A 24,980-nucleotide genomic window follows, 5' to 3' on the forward strand; every position below is an offset into this window, starting at 1 on the left:
ACCTATAGAAATCAGGAGACACTGCACCCTAATGGTCTAATTTTGCCCAGTACAGACCATTAACAAAAACCTAGGTTGAAAGTCCCGGGTCTGAGACCCTGGAACTCTGAACTTAGGTAGACTACCTAGCTTAGGTCTGAGAGGTATGATTACCCAGGTAACTGCTAAAAATATCATCATCTCCAAGCGCACATTAAATGACAAAAGACCTGGGTCACTGGAAGACCCAGTTCCATTTGAAGGGTTATGACACAGGAATAACCTGGGTTGTCATCAATGTGTTTAAGAAGTAAGCTTGACATATACCTGTGCACTGTGTCCCAGGTTCCAGAAGGGTTGAAGCCCGAATTTTATGTCTGAAAGTGGCATCAGTGATGTTTTTGCTCAAAAGAGAGCAAATTGATATATTTTTATTATTTATTATATTTTATTACTTCATTATATTTTCTTATACCACTGTCTGATGTAATTTCTCTGTGGGCAACCTCCTGATGCACTAGATACATACTTACATTATATTCAGGGCCAGATTAACACTGGGTGGATGGAACTGTAGCTCCAGGCCTCCACATTTATATAGGATGAAAAGTGGCCATATCGCATGCGTTTTCCTCCGACTCCAATCCGAGGCACGTTCCTGTGCTCCTTGGATTGGAGTCGCAGATCATCATGGGTGCTCTGAATATTTATCATATTCCACAGCCATGACTGGGATTGCATACTATACATCGTATGTAAAAGGACCACATAAGATGTATCACATGCGGTCCAGCTGCCCGGGAGCTACCAGGTGAGTTGGCGGGGACCGGGGTAGTGGATGGGGTCTTTAAGAATTGCTGTGTTCAGTGACAACCCTCTACAATCTCTTGAGTATATGCCCAGTTTATGGAATTGGTCCATTCTGCTTAGTTTATCAGCGTACAGTGATGCTGGATTAATCGAAAAATATAAGCATCCAGAATCCTACTTTGGGGTTTTATCATTTTCTGAAGAACTAAGCGATGACATTAGGAACGGCTTTGGCATGGAGTAATTGCAGGCCCAGGGAGAGTTTGTGTGGAATTTGCACACCAGTGTTGATGTTGTCACTGATAGTTATCCTGCAAGCTAATATTTGTCATTAGATAGCTTGGCCATGGATATAGCACACTGAAGCGTCAGGAATGGTTGCTGCATTTCCCAGTTGCCTTTCCATAAAGCAGGCTTGCCTACCCTCACAGAATTGCCGGGAGGCTCCCGAAAATCTGGTCCCCCTCCCGGGAAGGTGGGCAATCCTCCCGCATTGGCCAGGCAGCCCCCGCACCCCCTTCTTTGCAGCACAAAATTACAGTTTTTCGCGGGTCCGTGGTGAGGGGCGGGACGAAAATGACGCGAATCACGTAATTTCACGCCATTTTAGCCCCTCCCCAACTCGCGGGGCTTGATGACGTCTGCCTGTCCCGCCCCCCTGACATGCTGCTGTCGTGTCTCCTCTCCGGGCTTCTCCCGGAGAGGAGAAAAACAAAGTCAGCAAGTATGCCATAAAGTCAGGTGATGTCTTGTTTGGCAAACAATATATAATCTGTATATTATTGCTGTGTGGTGTCAGGGTGTCTTATAGTGAAAGCAGCTGTAACAAGGTGAGAAGTGCAGGGAGTAGGTGTGGTCTGATGTTGTTTTCCTGTTGCATTTGTTGATTCATAGGCCATAAAATGACTCCATTTACAGAATTGTTACAAAGGTGCTTTATCTGTTCCACAGCATTACTGAAATCTAGCTTTTAAGTTGTCACTAAACTACTGTTACAAACTAAAGGGGCCTACGCACGGGGAGATGTGCTGTGCGATGCTAGATAACTCAGAACACTCAACAAGATTGATCAGCACCCAGTAATGTGTCAGCGATGTGTGCTGAGTGATCTGTCAGGGCCAGTGCTCTCCTGCACTGGCCCTGACCGGCTATTAACTAGATTTATCCAGCATGCTGGATATTAATCGCCAGGCGATAGTGGCGCACAGGGTCGCGCATCACTATGGCCCATACATATGGAGCGATGTAGGGGCATTTTCTAAGCGATCTAGTGAGGTCATGTGGAACATTCCCTGAAATCGCCCTGTGTGTGAGCCTATTAGGTACTAGTTGCTATAGTGGGATTACTGCTGACCCGGAGATTTCAGCAATGTAGTACACTTGCCAAACGAAAGCAAGGATTAACAACAGAGTAATTAACCACAGCAGTGGGTGCAGGAATTATCTGTACAGATACAGAATAATAAATGACCTGGCACAATTAATTCCAGCTCCATAATCAGTGCTGTAAAATACATTTATATCAATCATTGCCAGTATTTATACACAAACATATTCAGCTCCCCAAAGAGTCAACAGATTTGTCTGTATTACAATTTACAAATGACACATAAGGTGCCCATATCCGCACCGATATGTGTGCTGTGCGTCTTTTACTTTATTTGTGCCGGGCGAGTTTGGCACTTGTAGGGGGATGCGATGCGATGTACTGTACTTTGCGGGTGCGATGCGATGCGATTTTAGCCACTTTTATTTATTTATTTTAAGTTAATAGGTACTAATGGACATTGTATCGCATGTACTCCTGTACTGATGCGATGCGATGAAGCCAAAAAAGTACTGCCTGCAGATACTTTTTGTGCTTTACAATATTGTACCTGCGGGGACGTGCATCGCATCCCCGCAGGTACACGGTGCGATTATCGCACATGCAATGCGTTTTGTACTTTATATAGTACAATATAGATAATTGCAGCATGTATGGGCACCTTTACAGTGATTGGGCCAGATTTATAGAGCTTCAAAAAGTGATAAAGTGGAGAGTGATAAACAGCCAGCCAATCAGCTCCTACCTGTCATTTTTCAAACCCAGCCTGCAACATGATAGTTACTGCTTTTTGTTTATCAATCTCCATTTAATCACTTTTTGAAGCTTGATACATTTAGCCCAGTCCATTACAGTATTTCTATTGTGAACAAGCAAGCTACTTTCAATTTCTAAATTAATTATTTGTTTGTTGATTTAAAAAAATAAAAAGACTTTAAAAAGTATTCAACTCATGCTGTGGAAAGTTTACACAGATAATAGATATTGCCCTAACAATTGACTTTCAATTAGCTTCTACCCGTAACTCATTGAAAAGGGTCAACTTTTTTGGTTGAAGTGGGACTGGAAACACACACACAGCTAAATTTCACTGACAAAAAATACTAATGAATTAAATATTTTGCATAGCAGTTTTTAAAACGTTACTTATATTTTATATATTTTCCTTGTCCTGGGCAGCCTACAAGTCACGCTGCCCAGTGCGGTCAAGAGCTCAGTTTGGCCCATATAATGAAGGGGAGTAGCTATTCCCCATAAGGTGCCTGAGTGGCCATGCCCCATAAAAGCCTGAATATACACTGAAACCAGGGCCGTAACTAGGGGGGGGGGGGCTAGGGGGTCACGCGCACCGGGCGCTGGAGGGTGGGGGCGCTAGTGTGAGGTCCCGGGGATGTGCAGCGGGGGTCCAGGGACTGGTGGGTTAACGCTGGCTCCTACCGGGGTCCCGGGGACGGGCAGCGGGGGTCCGAGGACTGGTGGGTTAACTCCGGCTCCTACTTGCGCTGCCGGGCGGTGGGCGGGAAGCAGGTTTTAAAAAGACTTGCCGGATGCTGATTGGCTGAATTCAGCCAATCAGCGTCTGGCAAGTCTTTTCAAAGTCATCGGCGCTTCCTGCCGCCAGGCAGATAGCGCTAGGAGATGGATTGAGTGAAGGCTGCCGCTACACCAGTCCCTGGACCCCTGGACGCTGCCTACCCCTGCTGGCTGCACACAGGTATGTTGGGAGCGGGGGTCCAGGGACTGGTGTAGCGGCAGCTTTCACATACACAGCCGCTCGCTATTTGCCTGGCGGCTTTCACATACACAGCCGCTCGCTATTTGCCTGGCGGCGGGAAGCGCTGATGGTTTTGAAAAGACTTGCCGGACGCTGATTGGTTGAATTCAGCCAATCAGCGTCCGGCAAGTCTTTTCAAAATCTGCTTCCTGCCCACCGCCCGGCAGTGCTAGGAGCCGGAGTTAACCTTCTCCAGTCCCCGGACCCCCGCTGCCTGTCCCCAAGGCAGTAATTTGGTGGGGGTTTTTTTTTGGGGGGGGGGGGCGACCAAGTGACTGCCGACCCGGGCGCCGAAACACCTAGTTTCGGCCCTGCTGAAACCTCCCATTTTGGGTAATTTTAAGGGTAATCTATTCCACCCAGGGTAATCCTACGCAGAGCGCCTAAAATGGCTGCCGTACCTGGTACCTTGTCAGGGTGGAGTACACACAATCCATGGAAGTTATTATCCAAAATGCTGCACCACTCCTGCATTATGCTGACTGTGTGCTCAAGGGTTCTTTTGTCTGTGACTTGTCTGTTACTGTACCACCAACATCCTCTGTATTATGTGCATTGTTTTATAATGTCTGTAAAGCACCTTGAGTCCTGTTGGAGAAAGTGTGCTATATAAATAAAACTTACTTACTTACTATTATGGAAACCATTTACTGAAGGGATCATGACTGTATCATCTTGGGACAAACTTGCCTACTTTTTGAGTCTTCTCTCTGGGAAAAGCCGCTGTTCTACAGGGAGGGGTTAAATGCAGCGATTTGCATCATTTAGTGCCCCTCCCCTGAAGAGCCGTGAATGCCAGCATTTTTCTGGCAGAAGAAGGGGGTGCAGCTGATATGATGGGCAGAAATGATGGAGGCTTGCCTCCCGGGACCCTCCAGGACATTCTGGGAGGGTAGGTAAGCTTGTGTTGGGGATCTGTGTTACACCTTCCCTGCAGTTAAGTGTGTAAACAGCTTGAGCACTTTCGTATTTTGATACCAAATCATTTACTCATTAACAAATGTTCAATGTTCTTTATCCACCAGATACTTCCCCATCTGACGTGACAAGTCTCAACTCAGCAAACGGTATTGGTATTAATTCTTTGTGTGCAATCTGCGGTGACCGAGCAACAGGAAAACATTACGGGGCTTCCAGCTGTGATGGGTGCAAAGGATTTTTCAGAAGGAGCGTCAGAAAGAACCACATGTACTCCTGCAGGTAGGGTGGTCACCCACTTTATTACACATCACTTCATCCAAAAATAAGAAATGATATTTTATATAGCTTATTCGATTGCACTCGCTAACTCGATATATCAGGGCCTTGTTTGATTCTTGTAAAACCTTTAATTTCAACCAGCAACAAAAAATAAAAATGATATTGTTTCAGTGACTGAAAAACATAGATGCCAAGTGTTTCAGGTCTTTATGTCTTACTAATACCTAGGGGGTGATTCAATTCTGTTGCAGAAATTTAGCTCCCGGGCAATTCAATTACCTTTTGCGGCTTGTCCTGAGGCTGCACCTATAACGGAAGCAGGGCATTGGGGTCTGGAACTTTAGGGGTAAATTTACTAAAGGTTGTAAAAAATTAAAAGTGATATGTGACACAATCACTTTACTTTTGGGTCTGGCACTGTTTTCCTTTGTGGGTGCAAGACATTAGACCAATTGTTGCTGCATTGCCTTAGAGAAGCTGTATCATTTTGCAAACACAGGCAGAGGAGAAGCATAGGCTGCCAAGGAGGGATTTTTAGAACCCTCTCTGCCGACATTCTCTTCCCTTTGGGTTCGTGCACCTAATGCCATTGGAAATTTGAGTTAGATAACATGGTTAAGTGCAAAAACTAAGCTTGCCGGAGCTGCAGAAATTACCCAGATACCAATCTCCGTTGAGCATAAGCAAAAGGATGCTGCCTGGTTTAGCTGCTGTGATGTACTGTATTTAAAACACAGTGGGACTGAGTTGGACACAGACACGACTCAGGCAGTGTCTTTTCTGTGCCATGCTATTGCCGTGCACAATTTTAGTAATACTGAGCTGTCCACTTGCATCATCTCGTGTCAGTTCTTTTATGGTTTGATGTGTCTGTAAATATACTATTGGCGCACCATTGGGCATTGGGCATACTATCTGACAATGTCCTTTGAGAGCAGCTGTGCGTCTTTGAATTCTGCCAGGGCAAGGTTAAGGTCTGGTAGGGCCTGGGGCACTTAAGACAGAGGGTCCGTTTAAGGGGGGGGGGATATATTAAATTGTGCATATCTCCCAACATGACCCATTCCAGGAGAGGCAAAATGCTCTCAATCTGGACTCTCTCTTAATATATGATTGGTGTTACCTGTGTTGAACTATTCAATTGAAGGGATTTCAACACAGATGATCCCAAAAACAAATTGGAGGGATTCCACGTAGAGAGGATTTTATTTCTTCTAGAATGGGTCAAGTTGGAAGGTTTGGATTGTGTTGTGTATGTTAAATTTAAAACACTGGAGTATAATTAATAATGTCTGTGTACTTTTTATAGCTCCACCTAATTAAGAAACAACAATTTTTTTAAAGTTTTCTTATAGTGGAACAAAGATAACTTTAACAACAACCTTAAAATACACATAGAAAAAGTAACTCTAATGGTTCATCTAACTTAGCACATGCATAGCAGCAGCCTCTGTACTATTGAAGGGAAAAGTGTGTAGAGTGGATTTTGTGGCACAATGCTGCCTGGTGTTGGTCAGCCTCTCTAGGGTGTCACCACAACCCTATAATACAAATACAAAGCAAGAGGAAGGTAAACACTAGATGCAACATGCATACATATACACACATGTTTGTGATACAATATGAGTGCACATGATTTTTTTTAATGACATTTATGTGTCTTGATTTTCAGTGCTTGGGCGGGGATGTTCAATTGGATGGTGTTTTAGAGTTCTAAGAGCTGCTGTTCATGCCCCCAGTCCCTCTGTCTTAAGCCCCTCTGTCCCATGTATATAGATGTGTGCTGCTCTGCTAAGTGGCAGTGGGACTCTAAACTGCACCCACCACGTGACACTACTACCCGTGGGTGGGACAGCGAGATAGTCCCAAAAAGCTGGGACTGTTTTGTGAAAATAGGGACAGTTGGGAGGTATGGCTATGGGCATGTATTGGGAGTGTCACTGAAAATGGTTGCATACAAAGAAGGCTATATTCATACAGAGAATCTGCATCTACCATAGGGCTGGTGCAACTTCTGATCTTCAGCTCCATGTCTCCACATAAAAGTAGACCTATTATAATTACAGCATGATGATGACCCAGTCTTAACTTCAAGTACAGATCAATGTACATATCTTGAAGAACGGAACCACATTTCACACTCTATAATGCCCTTACTTTCTATGTCTGGTTTTAGATTCAACAGACTTTGTGTGGTTGACAAGGACAAGCGGAATCAGTGTCGATACTGCAGACTAAAGAAATGTTTTCGGGCTGGAATGAAAAAAGAAGGTGAGGTGTATTCCTTTTATACCCCTGCTGTATACTATAAATGCTTTCCTTATACATTACAAAAATGTAAGGAGAATCATTCTCGGGAACACACTTATACCCTATTTTATGTTCCCCCCATAGGAAAATAGTGGTGCTCTGCTGACGTTTTAATGAACAATAATACTATTTTTGCATCATCACAATCTGCATCTTATCGTGACCCATCAGATATTGATTGCTACTAATGGCAATGCGTTAGGACGATCACTTGACCATGGGCCTAATTCAGACTTGATCGCTGCTCTGCTAATTTGCAGAGAACTGCGATCAGGTATATGCTGACCCGCCAGAGTGAAATCTCACCCTGTGCAAGCCGGAGATCATCTTGCCAAAATTTAGCAGGCCTGTGATTAGCTGAAATCCATTTGCAATCACTCACCATCAAATGATTTTCCAACTGTGTGCAGTCTGTGCATATTCCCTTATTCTGGTTCACTCGCAAAGGCAAATTCCTACTCAAATGGACAAAACCATGTGCACTGCAGGTGGGGCAGATGTAACTTGTGCAGAGAGATTTAGATTGACTGTGTTTTCCTTGACACTCAAAGAAACCAGACCAACCTGAAACTTCCTGTCAATAAACTTGCGAACAGGCAGCAATTAAAAAAGTAGCAGGATTTCTTCACAGGATGGCCTTGTGCGTGCCTGCTACGAGCTGTACGCAAACGCAGTCTATCAATAATCGCCCGTCCTGTAAATGTGCAGGCATGTGATTAGTTCTGACTTAGGCACCATGTTTGCAGTCACTGTGCTAATGGTATCCTGGTGGATCAGGCTTAAGGCTCCCATACCGTAAGCAATTTATCTGCAATTTGGGCTCTTTTCCTGTGATTACAGCAATTAATCACAGGAAAAGAGCCCAAATTGCAAGTGAAATACAATAGGTCTGCTGCAAGTCACCATGTCTGCAGAAGCAATGTCTTGGATTCATTCTGAGCCAAGCAGTCTTGCCTGGGATCGCATGCGATATATTGCATGCAAAACGACTGAATGCAATCCTGCTGCCCTGGGATCTTCCAGGGCGGCTCAAGGAGGGATTGCAGACGAGGGGAGAAGTCACCCTAATGTAAGGGGGGCCTTTAGTCTATGACCAAATATGAGATCCAGCATCTTAAACTGGCCATACATCTACAGATTTATTGTCAGACCGTGCTGGTTGGAACAAAAACCTGGTAATATGTAAATGACAGTTTGTCAGCTTTCCAGCATTTCCTAGCAAATGGTCAACCTTCATTTGCGCTCATCCATTACCGGGTTATTCCAACCAGCCAGATCGGACAATACATCTGTATATCTGTGGCCAGCTTAAGCTATATTGATAATTTTACTGACATTCTGAAACAAGCTGGCAGTGCAACCGGGTTTTGCCGTAAGCTCACCAGTTTATGGAAAATATGTGCCCTTTTTTTTTTTTAAATGTGCTTAACAAAGACCCTGCTATGTGGGGGCTGCTCAACATACAAATGGTACACATATATTTCTGAAATACTAAAATACACAATGGTTTGAAAACAAGAACAAAACACCAAAAGAACAGACACTTATGATCAAAGTAAAATTATCTATAAATTTCCAAAATGATGTACATTTATTTCAAGTCCTATTATTTGGTTTTAATGTGAGTTTAATGTTGAATAGAAATTGTGTTTTACCTTACAGAATGACACTGAAATTCTCCACTTCATCTCTCCATATGCTGTACCTGATTAAGTCAGAGCACTTCTCTGACATACTGTATGAGGTCATCCTTTTGTCCCCAAGGAGACGCACCTTGAATCATTAATTCTAGTATGGGTTTTCACTTTTCACAAAAGGGGAATTTCCCATTGGAAGATGCAGTATTCAATCTATTAAAGAAATTCACAATCACTTATCCCTCTTTTTAACATGGGGTGTCACCAACGGAATAATATAAATGACTACACTATATTTGGCTATCTCTACATATTGCATCATATGGAGAACTCCATGTCCAGGACTCAGTGCGGAACATGCTGACCACGTAGCAAATAACATGGATTACATACACTGTTTTATTTACTTCTAAAATACTTAACTCAATATATTTTCAAAAAGGGGGAAGCTGTAGATAAAAAAGTTGCCTGGAGTTGTACTAACATGACAGAATCTAATCGTGTCTTGGCCACTGCAGTGCAAAATTATTCACTTTTTTTTAAAATGCTGCCTTGTCACGACCTGTCTCTATTATCTACCATGTACATACCACATTATTTGAATTGGAAGAATTTATGTGTGAGACTTGGTAGCAATCTATATTTATTAAACAGATTTTGTAGTTGTTTCAGCAAAGTAAAAATCATCAGAGCATACCTCATTCATTTGTAATAGTTTTATTCTGTGAAACTCAATTCCTCCAGATCCCTTGTCAGTCAAGCCCTGGACAGTGTGATGTTACAGCTCTAGGTGTGTGTCACTTTCATCAGTCACATTATCATTATTAGAAGTGAAGTGCACTACTACTACGTCTCTACCAAAATGGCTCCTCTAGGGAAACTTCATTCCTTACCCAAGATACTGATAAGGTATGCGTGCCACCTTCTTGCCATTGCGTATGAGCGATATGGTGGAAGATGGTGTCAATTTATCCCAGATGGGAGTTCTATTGAAGGTGGTGTGTTGCCCATAGAAACCAATTAGCCTCTACTTATTAATTTAGCACCTTCCAAAAGATAATATATATATATAATCTGTTTGGTTACTATGAGCAACATCCCATCTTTAATAGAACTTTACTCCACTGACTGGTGAGCTGCCTACACCACTGATCCACTCCATTGGTGATCCAACCATTGTCATAGTACGGCTTTACATTCACTGGTGCTCACACACAAAGCTGCACACACATGTTTTAACAATCCTTACAGACTAATGCAGCCTATACACGGTCCGTTTTCGCCGGCTCCGTTTAGTACTATGCGATGCGCGCTCCCGCGCATCACATAGTACGGTACAAAAAGTATGTGCTGCACATACTTTTTGTACTAGGTACACATCGCATCGGATCACAGTGCATGCACAAGGCATGCACTAGGGATGCGATCCGATGCGATGCGTGCTAATTAAGTGACGAACGGATCCGTTAAATGGACCGTGTATGGGCACCTTAATGCTGGGTACACTCTAGGTCTACTTGATAGCAGTTACACTGTTGATTCGACCGTGCGGTCAATGCAGGTAAGCATATACACTTACCGTTCGGCCACTCAGTGGGGCAGATTTATTAAGCTTGGAGAAGAGATAAACTGGAGATAAGGCAAAAGGAGATAAAGTGCCAGCCAATGAACTGTGTTTGAAAATAACAGTTGGGAGTTGATTGGCTGGTGCTTTATCTCCTTTTGCCTTATCTCCAGTTTATCTCCAGTTTATCTCTTCTCCAAGCTTAATAAATCTGCCACAGTGTGTCATCCTGATTTTCTGTTTCCGCACTCTCTCAGCAGCCCTGCTAATGTTGTTTATGTCTAGTCTGAATCTCAGGTCTTATTCCACAATGTGTGGGTGATAAGTACACTTTAAACCAGATCTGTATGTAGAAGTTAATGAGGCAAAGGAGTAGGTAATGTGTAGGTATAAGTGGTGTTTACAAACATATGTGACTCATTTCGATTTGCAGGGTAGCGGAAGACCGCATAAAACAGGATTGGAGGGCCACTAGCCCAGGAATTAGCCATAGAGAAACTAATGTTATATTTTATAGGCCTGGACCTGTGACGCCCACATAGGCGCAGCCAAGAGATGGAATGGTACAGGGGTGTACACTTCTCACTTTGCACATTGCTAGGTTTTCTAAATACATTTTGTCCTTTTTTTTGCTCTTTTATTTTTTTGGGCTTTCAACTATTGGCTAAATTAAGGCTGAATAGTTGCATGTAATTATTGCGCACAGATGGAATATAGAATCAACTTTATAGAATCAACTTTATGCTATCCAGTGGAGTTATACTGGTAGGTAGGGTATGACATCTTACTTAAAAAGTACATGTAACTCTTGGCTTATATATCCATTCAATGAATCTAACATACTCTGACCCCATTGTTATTTGAGAGGTTAAAGTTCATTAGGGTTCACTGGCATATAGTTGTCTTTAACTTTTTCCATCCGGTGACCCCTGTCTACTTCACACAGCAGGGATCCTGTCTGTGGGATGTGCACTTCCTAATTCTAATGCAGGGTCTTATCCCACTCTCTCTCCTTCGGGCTTTGCTGCCTGGAAGCTGCCATGACAACCTCACTGTAGGTAGTATTGTCTTCCATCTTCCCAGGGAGTGAGAACTCCATACAGTTCTTACTAGTACTTTTAGACCTACTTTAGTTTAAACCTATACATAGAGACATTTATTTATCCAATAGTGTAATAAAAAGCCCTGATGTTTTTTTATTCTCTTGATTAATACAAAAATTAAGCAGTAGGTTTTTTTCTTCCCAGAATTAATTTTTTAACATTGACATAGAAAAATGGGGTGATCCAAGGGTTGAATCCAAAAACCATATACTGGCTTTGTGCTTTGTAGACAAATAAGTGATTTTGCACAAATAAAAGTGTAGGCTGAGTTTTTTGCAGTTAATACAGACCTGTACAAATGTATAATGATGTATAGTGAGTACTAGGGAAGCCAATCCCGGGGCATTTTTTAAATCCCGGGATTCGGGATTGAAAAATGCTCAATCCCGGTATTCCCGGGATCCCGGGATTGGCTTCCCTTAAAAAAAAATGCCCCGCATGTTTACTCACAGTCACATGGCAGTGCAGGGCAGGGCAGATGCGGCCAGGAGCCCGGTGGGTGGCTGGGCATGGTGACGTTGCCGGGAGCTAGGTGGGTGGGCGGGGTCATCGGGAGCCAGGCAGGATGGGTAAGCGAATTCTCCGGGAGGTGGGGGGGCGGAGTTTCCGAGAGCCGTGCAGAATGCGGCCAGGACAATGTAGGTAAAGCCGGCTTAGGCTGTCTGTGCGCCTGTGTGGCCTGCGCAGTGTGACCTATGACCTCATCATGCTGCGCAGGGCCGCAGTGCCGGGTACGCCAATCCCGGGTTTGAAATCCCAGTATTTTGGGGGCCAAATCCCGGGATCCCGCCGATCCCGATTCCGGGATTGGCCACCCTAGTGAGTACCTGTAAATGATCTATACAGCTACTTCTAACAACCTTACATCTCGGAGATCTGTTTGTAATACCCATGGCCATACCAAGGGTAGGGCAACTGGTGCCAAAGAATGCATACACTGCAGTCACACGTATTGAGCTAGATACACCTAGTAATTAATTAGAGACAGGGATTCTTACACTACACGTAGTTACCTGTACGCCCCACTTCACCATTTACTACGCAATGAAAGCCCAAGGCCAATCAATGAACAGTAACCTCCCACACAGCACCAACGGACCAATGGCTGAAACCGAACTCTAAGCCAATCAGCACCCACTTCAGCAAATAAATGAAGTCACCCAGAGAACCAGAGACATCCTTGACAAAGGCTATTGACAGCCGAAACGCGTTGGACCTCAAACAGCAACACCCGCACAAGACGGTACATCACCATCTACAGGACAAGTCTCCTCCGTCGGGAGTCGAGCGCACCATTCTGCAGGTGACGTCACCCGGGAATCGCCGCTGGTCTCGCGAGACCCGATACCCGGAAGTGACGGCGCTGACAGAGTGAGTGGAACCGTCCATACAGACCCAGCACCGGGAGAAACACGCTGCGGCTGCAGCGTCACCCGGGCAGCATCACCTAACACACCAACCTACAAGGGAGGAGGAACGACCGGCTTCCCAGGACTGGGAAAGCCGCATCACCCGCACTGGTGGTCCACCCAAGGGAGGATCCAAGTGCTTGTGCACCACGAACTACCGCACAACCCCGCAACGCTGACAGGGTAAGAAGCAGGCCAGCGGGACGCCGCTCCCTGCTTATCCCCAGCACGCACCCAGACTTTAACCAAGCCCCGTTTAAGGTTGCACCTGCTGAGAGACATAAGCCCTTTTTGGGCTTATGGTACAAAGGGATCTGTTGATACCCCAATACCCTCAGGGGCTCTCAGTAGTGGTACTCAACGGGCCACCCAACCCATTATCCCCACAAAAACATCACTGCACCCCATGCAACAGCTTGTATGTATTATATTCATCATTTTCATTGCACTACTTGTTATTTACTTAAATAAACATTTTATGCACCAAATACACCCTTTATCTTCTTCTTTTTTCCATTCACTGTATTTAGTATACCCAGGCAGCGCTTCAGCCCAACCCAATTTCTCAACTGGTGCCAATGCCCAGGGCCACAGGGGTAGAAGACTTACACCTCCTAGGATGGAGTACCTCCCAATTCCACCCAACATTGCAGGGTGCTGTGGGAGGCATCCAGTTGACTTGGGAAGCCCTGGGTGCTTTCTGCTGCCTTCAATTTGCTAACATATGACATCATAAAGCTAGAAAAAATAAAAGTAAGCAGACAAATAAACATGACCTAAAGTTACATGAGTATTTATGAATATTCTGTCTGATCTGCAGTAACATTTTCCCTTGACAGAGGATCATCACTGAGTTGTTGTTTTGTTTTTATGTGTTTTTTTTTTCAGTTTGTGATGTTATGTTTCCCCCCCCCCCTTTATTATCAAAAAGATAACTCCATACTTAATATTTGTGTTTGTTACAGCTGTACAGAATGAACGAGACCGTATAAGCACGAGGAGATCTAGTTATGAAGACAGCAGCTTGCCTTCTATCAATGTATTAATTCAAGCAGAAGTCTTATCACAACAGGTACAAATCTGATAACCCCTTAAGGTCACCATACACGCTGCGATAAGCAGCGTGCAATACGACGCAATGCGATGCACGCTCCCACAGGCATCGCATCACACTGTACAAAAAGTATGTCCTGCACATACTGTTTGTACTGTCCGCGGATCGCATCACGTTGCACGCAAATCACATGCAAAACAGCTCGTGCAATCTGATGCAATGCGATCCACCCGATAAGGCATCGCATTGCACGCTGCTTATTGCAGCGTGTATGGGGACCTTGATACTTAGTGTTTGTGGCTTTTATGTAGTGCTTAACGTTTGTTAATGTTTAGGAATCTTATAAAAAGTACTGAATGTTGATAGCAGAGGCATAACTCTGGGAGGCAATGGAGTCATCTGCCGCCAGGCTCCTGCTCCCAAGGGGGCACCTCTCCTCCCCTACAAGTTTAAATCAGTTATTTAAAAGCCAACAATATTGCTTCTGTGCCTGAGTTCTGAAATATATATGTGTTCTCTATCTCTCTATCTATATTTATTAAAATAAATATATCTGTTTTATAAGGTTATATAGGGTTGTGTGTGTGTTTGGGGGGGCACCAATATATATCTTGCCTCCGGGCAACTGGAACGAACTTATGCCACTGGTTGATGGAATAATCTAAATAGGATTCCAATATTTTTTAAACCACTAACCAGGATTAGGAACACTTAACCTCTGTCCACACAAGTCTGTAATGATTCTTGTGGGTGAAAGCACTGTTATCACTGGTGGAAACCCTTTGGTACATAGGTCAAACTAAAGTGGATTAAAAAGACACAGTAACCTGCACAAAGTATCTCATGTGTAGTCTAATGCATTTTTAGTATGTTCAATGGTTTAGCCCCAAAAATGTCTGATTCTTCTGTGTGCAAAGAATAGAGACACAGCCTGTTTACATATGGCAGCAGTACTCAGGTATGTACTGTTGCAAATCTATCATGAAAACCCTGCAAAAGCCCCAATCCTATGCCAGGGAACAGTTAAAAATCCATGCATTGCTGTAACGCTAATGCTATAATGAGGGAGACCTTTTTTGCCTCTTGGTTTATTCGCCAAACCCTGCTCCATTATATGACTTCTATATAACTAATGATCTTGATGCCATGTATCATACATAGTTGGTAACACAGGTAGTTTATTTCTATGCTGACCCTGCCTGATTCTATAGGAGAACTGACTTTTGTGGTTCTTGGCTTATTGATTTTAGGCTGTTTGTTTAAGACTTTGTCAGTGAGCACATAAATTGAACATAGCATACCTCTAACTACATATAACAGACAAGCACAAAACCGCTCCATTATGTTTATTAAAACACACATTTTCTTATTTTATTTTTTTTGTTATACACAATTTTTTATTTAAAAATAAGTAAAAAGATAGACATATGCACAAACAAAAGTACAATAGGTAGAAGAAAAAAATAGAAATATATCTCTTACTGATGATGATGTGTGTGTATCTGTATATATATATATATATATATATATGTCCTTACAAAAAGGAATATATAAATACATTATTGTTTTTTTATTAAGGTTAGTATCCAAAACCTTTCTCTTGCAGATAACCTCATCAGTGAGCATGCTAAACACAGACATCAGGGGAAAGAAGATTGCCAACATCACAGACGTATGTGATTCCATGAAGCAGCAGCTGTTGGTTCTTGTGGAGTGGGCGAAATATATCCCAGCATTTTGTGAACTTCCACTAGATGATCAGGTGGGCTGATACAGCAAGACCTCTCTGTGGGCCACTGTGGCTGAAGGATCAATGTCATATTAGAAAGTGACATTTGGGAAGTGAAGGGTTTAGTAAACATTTATTTTTTTGGAAATTACCAATGGCTCTGTATGTGCCGTTAGCTAAGTTTTATCCAAACTTATTATTTCTCTGACTTTTGGATCATCTGATCAGTTATCAGATTAAGGGCTCAATTTGTCAGACTATTTTTGCTGTCATTACTCTGAAACAGATGTTTTAATCACATACTGTATGTATTAAAAGGTAACCACAGCAGTTACACCAAATGCAGTCCCCACACTCTTCTATTGTACCCAATGTATCAGGTTACAAAAAAATCATAGATTCTCGGAGCTTGCCTTCCGATAGATATAGCAATCAATATTATATTGTCTGCTTACTTTTATTTTGCACACAATGGTATAAAGTAATACCCCAACCACTTTGTGTTGGTTAGAATATGTGATCGCTCCTGTATATGACACAGCTGCCAAATGTTCTTATAACACCTGAAACTAATTTTCAATTGCAATACATTAGAATAAAAAAGATGAAAAGTGATTGTATCTAATGAGTGAAACTTTATACTCAGATATCATACAAGTTGCATGCAAGGTCTATTATACGGGTGTGATATAGGGTTCCAACAGTCCTTTGTTTTTATCTGTGAAACACTATTCATTACCTATACTCCCTTTGAGGAAATAATAAACGTATCATCTATTTTTTATATATATAGTGGCTACAGTGTTTTATTGTTATTTAGCGGTTAAGGGTATGCGTAGGAGTATCCACACTTTTCTTATTTAGATCTCCACACACTAGGGGTTACTGTGGTATACCCCAGGATCCCCTGCAGTAACCCTCACCCCAGCTGCAGGTTCAGCACAGTCTCACCTTCTTTTTACCTTGTACTCCCTATAGGCTGCCTGGTGCTCGTTCCAGGCTATACACTGCTCATCCAGTGCCACCATCTTTGTTTCTTGTAGCTGGCGGGTGAGCTCTCTGGGACTTTCCTATTCCCAGAGCAGTGACAGAGTCAAGCTCCGCATCTTTGCATTGCAATTTAAAGGGTTCCCTAGTTCTTAAAAGGATTCCTATAAAATGCTTCTGGTTCCAAACATTTTGGGTATAGAAGATCTGTATTTCCCGTAGCTAATTCCATTAAATTGGTTAAAAAGTAAAATCACAACAAGTTTTAATAAACCATATACGCCATCATTTTTGAAGGTTTTCTGTTGGAATGAGCCACATCTGGAGGTCTTAGCAGGTTACACATTAGCCGATATGTGTACTCAGCAATGTCCGGAGTGACGAGGCCTGGAGGGGGTGTCGGCATTGGCAAGCGCTTGCGCACTTTTGGCTATGATGGCGGGGCCTTCTGCAGAATGTACAGACAATCACTTCCGGCCCGCGGTCATAGTTAACATTATAGTGCTTTTACACACTAGAAATTATCCACAAAAAATACTATTAGTGATATTGTTATTGTGCATATTGTTAAAAAAATCGGTACTTGTTTCCTAGCACGGCCACAATCGCGGGCATCGGGTGTAATTTTTAGTGGTCTGCGACGCGACCGACGCGATGCCCCCGATTTCCCATTGAAATGCATTGAAAAAAGTCAAAATCGCGTCGGTCGCGTCGCAGGCGGCTTAAAAAGGCTTGAATGGTCCAGACGCGATGGCCCCAATTTCCCATAGGAAACAATGTTAAATGCCTCAATTTACCCGCGATGCCCCCGATTTCCCATAGGAAACAATGTTAAATGCCTCAATTTACCCAAATCATCATAGGGAACAATGGTAAATGGGCCAGAAACCCCCCAAAACACCCCTGAACAGTGAAATGTCCCCCCAAAAGTAGTTTACGCCACCCCATGATCAACGTGAACCCGAAACGTGGCGAGAGCAGCGAGCACGCGAGGGGCGGCGGTACGCGTCCTCCGACCTTTTCATACCCCCACTATCCACGTCGGAGTTGAGAATAGAATAGTGTGGCGAGCGCAGCGAGCCACCGAGCCCGAAGCGTGGCGAGCGCAGCGTGCCCCGCAAGGGGACGCGGATACCTTCACAGGTAAACGCGTCCCTTCGCGGGCTTCACAGGTATCCGCGTCCGCTCGCCACGCTTCGGGCTCAGTGGCTCGCTGCGCTCGCCACACTATTCTATTCTCAACTCCAAGCCGACGTGGATAGTGGGGGTATGAAAAGGTCAGAGGACGCGTACCGCTGCGCTCGCCACGCTTCGGGTTCACGTTGATCGTGGGGTGGCGTAAACTACTTTTGGGGGGACATTTCACTGTTCAGGGGTGTTTTGGGGGGTTTCTGGCCCATTTACCATTGTTCCCTATGATGATTTGGGTAAATTGAGGCATTTAACATTGTTTCGGGAAATCAAGGGCATCGCGGGTAAATTGAGGCATTTAACATTGTTTCCTATGGGAAATCGCTGGCATTTTTTAGTGCATGCGATGGCCGCGATGCCCCCGATTTTTACTAACGATGCCCACGATCATGATCGGTGTGGCCGTGCTAGGAAACAAGTACCAAAAAATCTTCTAGTGTGTACACACTCTAGATTATAGAAAGAATAGATCCACAAAGTCTTGTTATTTTTTATTGTTATTTTTTCTTTCTTTTATAGAGCTTTTATTTTTACGCTATTTGTATATTTTTACCCCAAGAGATTTCTTTCACTCAAAAGCATTCTGGAAAGGTAAAAATCTTCCCACTAAAGCTTTTTGCGCTTTTTGCTACTTTATCCGAGTGTTATAGTGTGGGAAATTTCTCTTGGTGTTCATTTCCATTCTTTTTAGTTACATTTTTCAACAAGCAAAGATAATTCCTAGCTGAAAGGAAATGTCCACGTGGACGTAGGTTTAAATTACATTTCAGGTACCTTACAGGGTTGTTTTTTTTTTCTGACTGCATGTTCAATAGCTATAATAATACTGGTACAAATGGATAACTGTTTTTAGATGTGTTACATCAAAGACAATTTCCTGTCAGAAAACCATTCATGTATTTAAAATGAGCTAACAGTGAGTGATAAACTCTAACGAGATTCACACGTATCAGCATGACAGTAATTATTAAGCCCTGTTCTTCACAGGTTTTGAACTAGCACTTAATTAGTCCAATCGTTAACCTTTGTGTCTTCAATAATTCTTGTCATTTAACAGGGGACAAAAACAATGCTTAACAGAGTTAAAGAACCAGTTCATCCCACCCTTTGCTTTTTGTTTATCCATTTATTGTTTAACTTTCCCTATTAATGTCCACAGTTTATTAATTCTAAAAGACATGGTCATTGGATTTAGAAAAGCAATACTATTAAATACAAAATGAGGCTTTGCTTAGCATTGAGTATTGTTGCTTTTTAAATCCAACTTGCAAAATCCTTTAAAATTGGGTGGTTTGAAACTCCACAGCATTGTAAATATACCCCCTAGAGTTAACTGATCTCTGCTTTTTTTCCCCACCCAAAATCTGATTTTAGATAAAGACGCTTAAATATTAGTACATTCTTAAGGTGCGTACACACTGGGTGATATAATGAACAATATTGCTAATTTTAGCCATTCTGAGCGATATCATTCATAATATTATCCAGTGTGTGTGGTCCGCTGAGCAGTGAACGATGTGCGCGGTTGTTTTTTTTTGTTTGTTTTTTGGGCATGCACAATATACATACCTCCCAACATTTGATGCATGCAAGGAGGGACAGTTCGCGTGCCTATGGGGGCGTGGCCTAATGGGAAGGGGCATGGCCTGTACTGGCAGTGCTGATGCGAGGCCGCGTCCTGGTTTTGCCGCTGCGGGGGCCTGCGCACAGCATCTATTCATGGGTGACAGGGGGGGGGGCAGACTCCCAACTGCCCCCCTGCAGTGGGACACTGCCGGCCTCAGGCAGGACGTGGGAACATCCCAAAAAAAACAGGACGTTCCTGCGAAAAGTGGGACAGTTGGGAGGTAATGCTGTCTGCTTTTGCATGTTGTCCACAAATACTGGCCACATTTTTATAAATATAATATAATATATATATATATATTAATATATAATATAAATATGCCACATCTACAGTTTTACCCAGGTGCAAAATGACTTGCTGTTTTTTGCTTTGCTCCCACCTCAGAATCAGGACTGTGGTGTTAAGTTAACACAACAATGCTGCTGATTTTATTTTCACACAACAACGCTTTGAATAACACTAGCCTTTAAGGGCAGTATTCAACGAGAATAATTCTCCGTGCATGGCGAGAGATTTTTTCTCTCGCCATGCACTCGCCCTGTTCTGGAGGGCTTGCTGCCACTCCTGCTCCCACTATTCAATGTGGTTAAGACTCGCCGCCACTCACGGCGAGTCTTAACCCCTGCAGCGGACGAGCGTCTGCGGCAGGGAGCTGGCAGGGAGCCGGGGGACGGTGGCAGCCAGGGAGATTAAAGTCTCCCTGGCTGCCCCAGAACATATGTGGAGGGGAGGTGGGCTCCCCGGGACCCAGGCAGCACAAGCTGCCCCCCCCCCTATAGCCAGCGGGGGACCCAGTATTCACTGCACCCGATCGTGCATATGTAATGATCGGATGCAGTGAATATATGAATATCTAATGAGTGGCTCGAGAGCTCCGGCCTCCTGCTGGCTGCTCTGTGTAAAAAAAATAAAAATAAATTTTAAATATATTTTTTTTAAATTAAATATATATTCATGTGCCCCTTCACAGAAAAAAAAATCCTGATTTTTTGACACCAAAAAAAAACAACCTTTTAGTTTAAAAGTTCACATTCCAGTTCTCCATGAAAAGATGGAGAATTGCCACACGGAGAGACACGGCGAAAATCACTTAAAAAGACGGCGAAAATATCACATTGAATAGGGTGGTTCACTTTTGGAGAGCAAAATGCTCCTTCCAACGCGAAAATAGCACAAACTTGCCATAAAACAAGGTGAATTTTTCTCATTGAATACTGGCATTAGGTACAGGAATTGTTATCTGAGTTATTTACACCATTATTTATTTTTAAAGTAATGCCCCTTTCCCACTGCAGGCTTTACACGGTAAAATGCCGTTTTTTTAGCCTTTTTAAACGGCTAGAGCTGCAGTGGGAAAGCTCCAGGTTGCTTTACACGGGTAACAAATACCGGTATTTGTTAACCGGGTAAAAAGCAGTGTTTTTACCGTGTAAGAGCCGTTTTTTTGGTGATGGGAAAGGGTTTTAAACGGTATTTAGAAATAATAATAAAGGTTAAGAACATGATTGGTGCATGTGATGTTTTTAATGACAGGCAAGGTTTACTAGAGAGTTTAAACGTGTTGCTTTGTGGTTTACACAGGTAAGTGTGAATGGGACATTTACTGCTTTTAAATGGTAATTTACCGTTTAAAAGCTGCAGTGGGAAAGGGTCTTTGTGGCTCTTACCTGGGTAAAGACCCATTTAAAAAAAACGGGTCTTTACCCGGGTAGGCAGTGGGAAAGCAGCATAACAGACTCTTTAAAATGTTGCGGTTCCCTTTCCTAGAACAAGCTATCCCTCTAATTAAAGAAAATGAATTGTTATATACACAATTTATTCAATTTAACTACGTTTTACCAAAATTGTCTGCCAAAGTTGAAGCATTCTGTTTATGTTACAACTATTTCTTCCCAGGTGGCGATGTTACGAGCACATGCAGGAGAGCACTTACTTCTCGGGGCTGCAAAGAGGTCAATGATTTACAAAGACATTTTACTCCTAGGTAAGCCAGGCTTTCATGGTCTATTTCAGAAGTTGAAATGTAATATTCTTAAGACAGGGGAACCTAGAGATAGCTGTACATCATGGTCTTCTTATTATATATTCTTTGACCAATAGTGCTTGCGAGCAGGGCCCTCATACTGTAACTTTGACTGTCTGTAAATACCTAGTTTGTTGTATCACTGCCTCCTATTGTAAATTGCAATGGAATATGCTGCGCTATAAGAAACTGCTAATTAATAAATAAATAAATGAGTGATTAGGCAACTCCAGGACCTCAACGCTAACTGCTTCAGACATTCGGAGAGCCAGGGGAAAACGTATGCCAGTTTATGCAGCAGATCTTGCATAAAATTTGCACCAAGCATGCTCAGAAAATGAATTTTAGAACCAGAAAGCAGGAACAGGGTTGGAAAGGGCTGGGGTGTTGTAATGTAATATTGAGTAGGGATATATTCTTGCAAGTACAGCCAAGCAGACCACCACGTAAGCGTATTTACACCTATTTTTTTCTTACTCTGCATTGGTTCCTAGATATATAATAACTAGTAAGCCAGCTTGAAGCCAATACTTCGAAAGCTAGCCTGCTACAGATGGTGCCGCACTCATGCTTGCGGGGGCTGGCGATAGAATTGCCAGCCCCTGCCAGCCACCAGGCCCCCCCATCCCTTGGAAGGGGGCTCACGCGCGCCCCATTCTGATGGAGCTCCCCGTCGCCCCCCCCCCCCCCTGGTCGCCGCCATTGTTCCTAGAAACACCATACTCACTACTACTGTTACTAGCATATGCTAGTATTGCAGTATCATATTGTATCCTATGCAATTTTCAGGACTCATAAATAAATAAGTAGCATCTGATTGGTTGCTATGGGCATCTTCAATAGAACTCCCATCTTAGTAAAATTACACCATCTTGTTCTATCCCCACATTTACCATAAGAAAACACATTGAGGAAGCCTAGAGAGCGTCTGATGTGTTGTATTACTAGTGTAACAGAAATGCTATTACGTTGTCCGCAGGAACGTGGACTTTTATGCCTGCATGTGCCTGGACTCTTCCTACATACAGCTAGAACACGGTCATTTTAATAGGCAGTCTCTAGGTTACTTTTTCTGACAAATACCAAGGGGTTAGGATGACATCATGTTTATGGCATGTCATTAAGATAGCACACTCTGTGACACCCCCAGATAATAAGTGATAGCATTTTATGTTAAACATTAGTGACCCTGTACAGATAAGCATCCTTGTTACCTTCAAAAGGCCAGACTAATAAAGAGTTCTAAGATGCCAGCATAACAAATGCTTGTTTATTAATGATTATAATTGTTTGAGGAAAGATTTTTATTGTAGTCACTGCATAAACAATAGTTTTGGAAAATATTATACCAAGCTTACTACCCCCCTAAAATTATCTATGGATTCTTACCCAATTGTATATTTTACTAAATACTATATTTTACTAGTTTCCTTTGTTGCTTTCTAGAAAAACCTTTACATCATCCATACACAGTTATTTATCGTATCTGCCCTTGTATATGACACAGATGTGCTCTGTGGGGAAAACTGTAACCAACACCTAATATAGAGACTTAAGCCCTCCATCCCATACGCAGACATATCTGAAGCTAAAAGTCTCTTCAGATTTCTCTTGAAATTGACTTATTTTTCACTCTATTCCCTTCAGATACATCTGAGCAGACCTATAATAAATCCCTGACAGCTTCAGATGGATCTTTGCTGCACATCAGATAGGAGAGAGCTCTCGAGTTGGCCTTTTTTCTTCAAATTGGTCTGTCAGATCCAGCTAAATCTGATGAAAACAGGCCAAATCTGACTAGTTGATAGGGCCTTAAGTGCCCATACACTATGCGATTTTGGTCCGATATCACCCAATTTCAACAATTTGGGCAGATAAATCAGTGCAATAGGGCCCAAAAATCGGGCTAAAATTGGGACCGATGCGCGATCCTGTGAGCATTGACCCGATCAGGAGGTCGGACGTGCAGCATGTATGATTATGTCCGACCTCCAGCAACAGGCAGGCAGCGGCGGCTATTAGAAATTTAAAATAATGTGTCAAATGACTGGCCGGCCTCTGATTGGCTGAGAGCTTTTTTTTTTTACTTTTCCCACATCGTGTACTGGGTCCACAGATAACTGGAGAGGAAATGTAAATGTGTGGCGATCAAAAAAATAAAAGAAAATACCCTACACCTATTTAAATGACAGATAAAATAAAAAACGCTGTGAGGACATCTAACAGCTTTGTCACATCCTCTTTAAAAAACAGAAATGGTTCTATACACAAACCTTCAAAAAGGGCTTGGTTAAAACAAAAATTGAGCACCGTTCCACCTCTTAAATCAACAAGATTATTATTAATGAAGCAGTGTATTATTTGAAAATGGCAATTAAGCCCCATACACACTAGACCAGGGGTGGCCAAACCTGTCCTCAAGATCTACCAACAGTTCATGTATTTCAGGCATCCTGTGGATCTATAGTAGGAATAAATGCAGCATGTTTGAAAATGTGACAGTTAGTAATGACTAGGTGATCCAGAAAACGTGGACCGTTGGTAGATCCCAAGGTCCGGTTTGGCCACCCCTGCTCTAGACAATATGAACGCTGTTCAATATCATCAGTGTTTTCTCTGAACTCCTGGGCAAAGGATATTTTTCAGTGACGTCACCAGGACCCACTGAACATTCAGGTCTTTGGTTATATACTGTAGCCATATTGACCTGCATAATCAATGGCGCGTGGGAGAACACATTGTTAAGGATATATTGAGTGTACACACTAGACGATATTGTAAAAATATAAGGCCATTTCTGAGCGATATCTTTTACAATATCGTCTAGTGTGCATGGGGATTAAGGCATGTACAAATCAATACATTGAAGCTATCTGAAGGTGGATTTTCTTTTAAAATATTACTTGAATTGAAATGTATCCTAATTAGCTACATAGTAACATTTTTCTTTTTTGCTACAGGTAACGACCGCGTAGTACCAAGAAATTGCTCAGAGCTTGAAGTGGGTCGAGTGGCTGTACGAATACTTGATGAACTGGTACTTCCATTCCAGGACCTTCAGATTGATGATAATGAATATGCCTGTTTAAAAGCAATAATATTTTTTGACCCAGGTATGTATAACCAAGACTCACTACTTTGATGTTATATATGACTATGTGGCATATTTATCACAGCATGAAGATAAATACAGTATAGTAGCAATCAATCAGCGTCTAATTGTGAATTTTATCATTCATATTTATCCATTGTATAA

At 42.7% G+C, this 24,980-nt stretch overlaps 1 protein-coding gene across 3 annotated transcripts in view; it reads left to right on the top strand.

The window, feature by feature from the left end:
• Positions 1–24,980, top strand: part of HNF4A (hepatocyte nuclear factor 4 alpha) — a 131,340-nt gene that overhangs the window by 98,797 nt on the left and 7,563 nt on the right. For all 3 annotated transcript variants that reach the window (XM_083147013.1, XM_083147011.1, XM_083147012.1), the window contains exons 2-7: positions 4,916–5,090; positions 7,267–7,361; positions 14,079–14,185; positions 15,774–15,929; positions 21,598–21,685; positions 24,685–24,837. In XM_083147013.1, coding sequence (XP_083003139.1) covers positions 4,916–5,090; positions 7,267–7,361; positions 14,079–14,185; positions 15,774–15,929; positions 21,598–21,685; positions 24,685–24,837 — 774 coding nt within the window. The remainder of the gene's footprint in view (positions 1–4,915; positions 5,091–7,266; positions 7,362–14,078; positions 14,186–15,773; positions 15,930–21,597; positions 21,686–24,684; positions 24,838–24,980) is intronic.

The sequence above is a fragment of the Crinia signifera genome, chromosome 6, assembly GCF_055691185.1.
Source record: "Crinia signifera chromosome 6, ASM5569118v1, whole genome shotgun sequence".
NCBI classification, from domain to species: domain Eukaryota; kingdom Metazoa; phylum Chordata; class Amphibia; order Anura; family Myobatrachidae; genus Crinia; species Crinia signifera.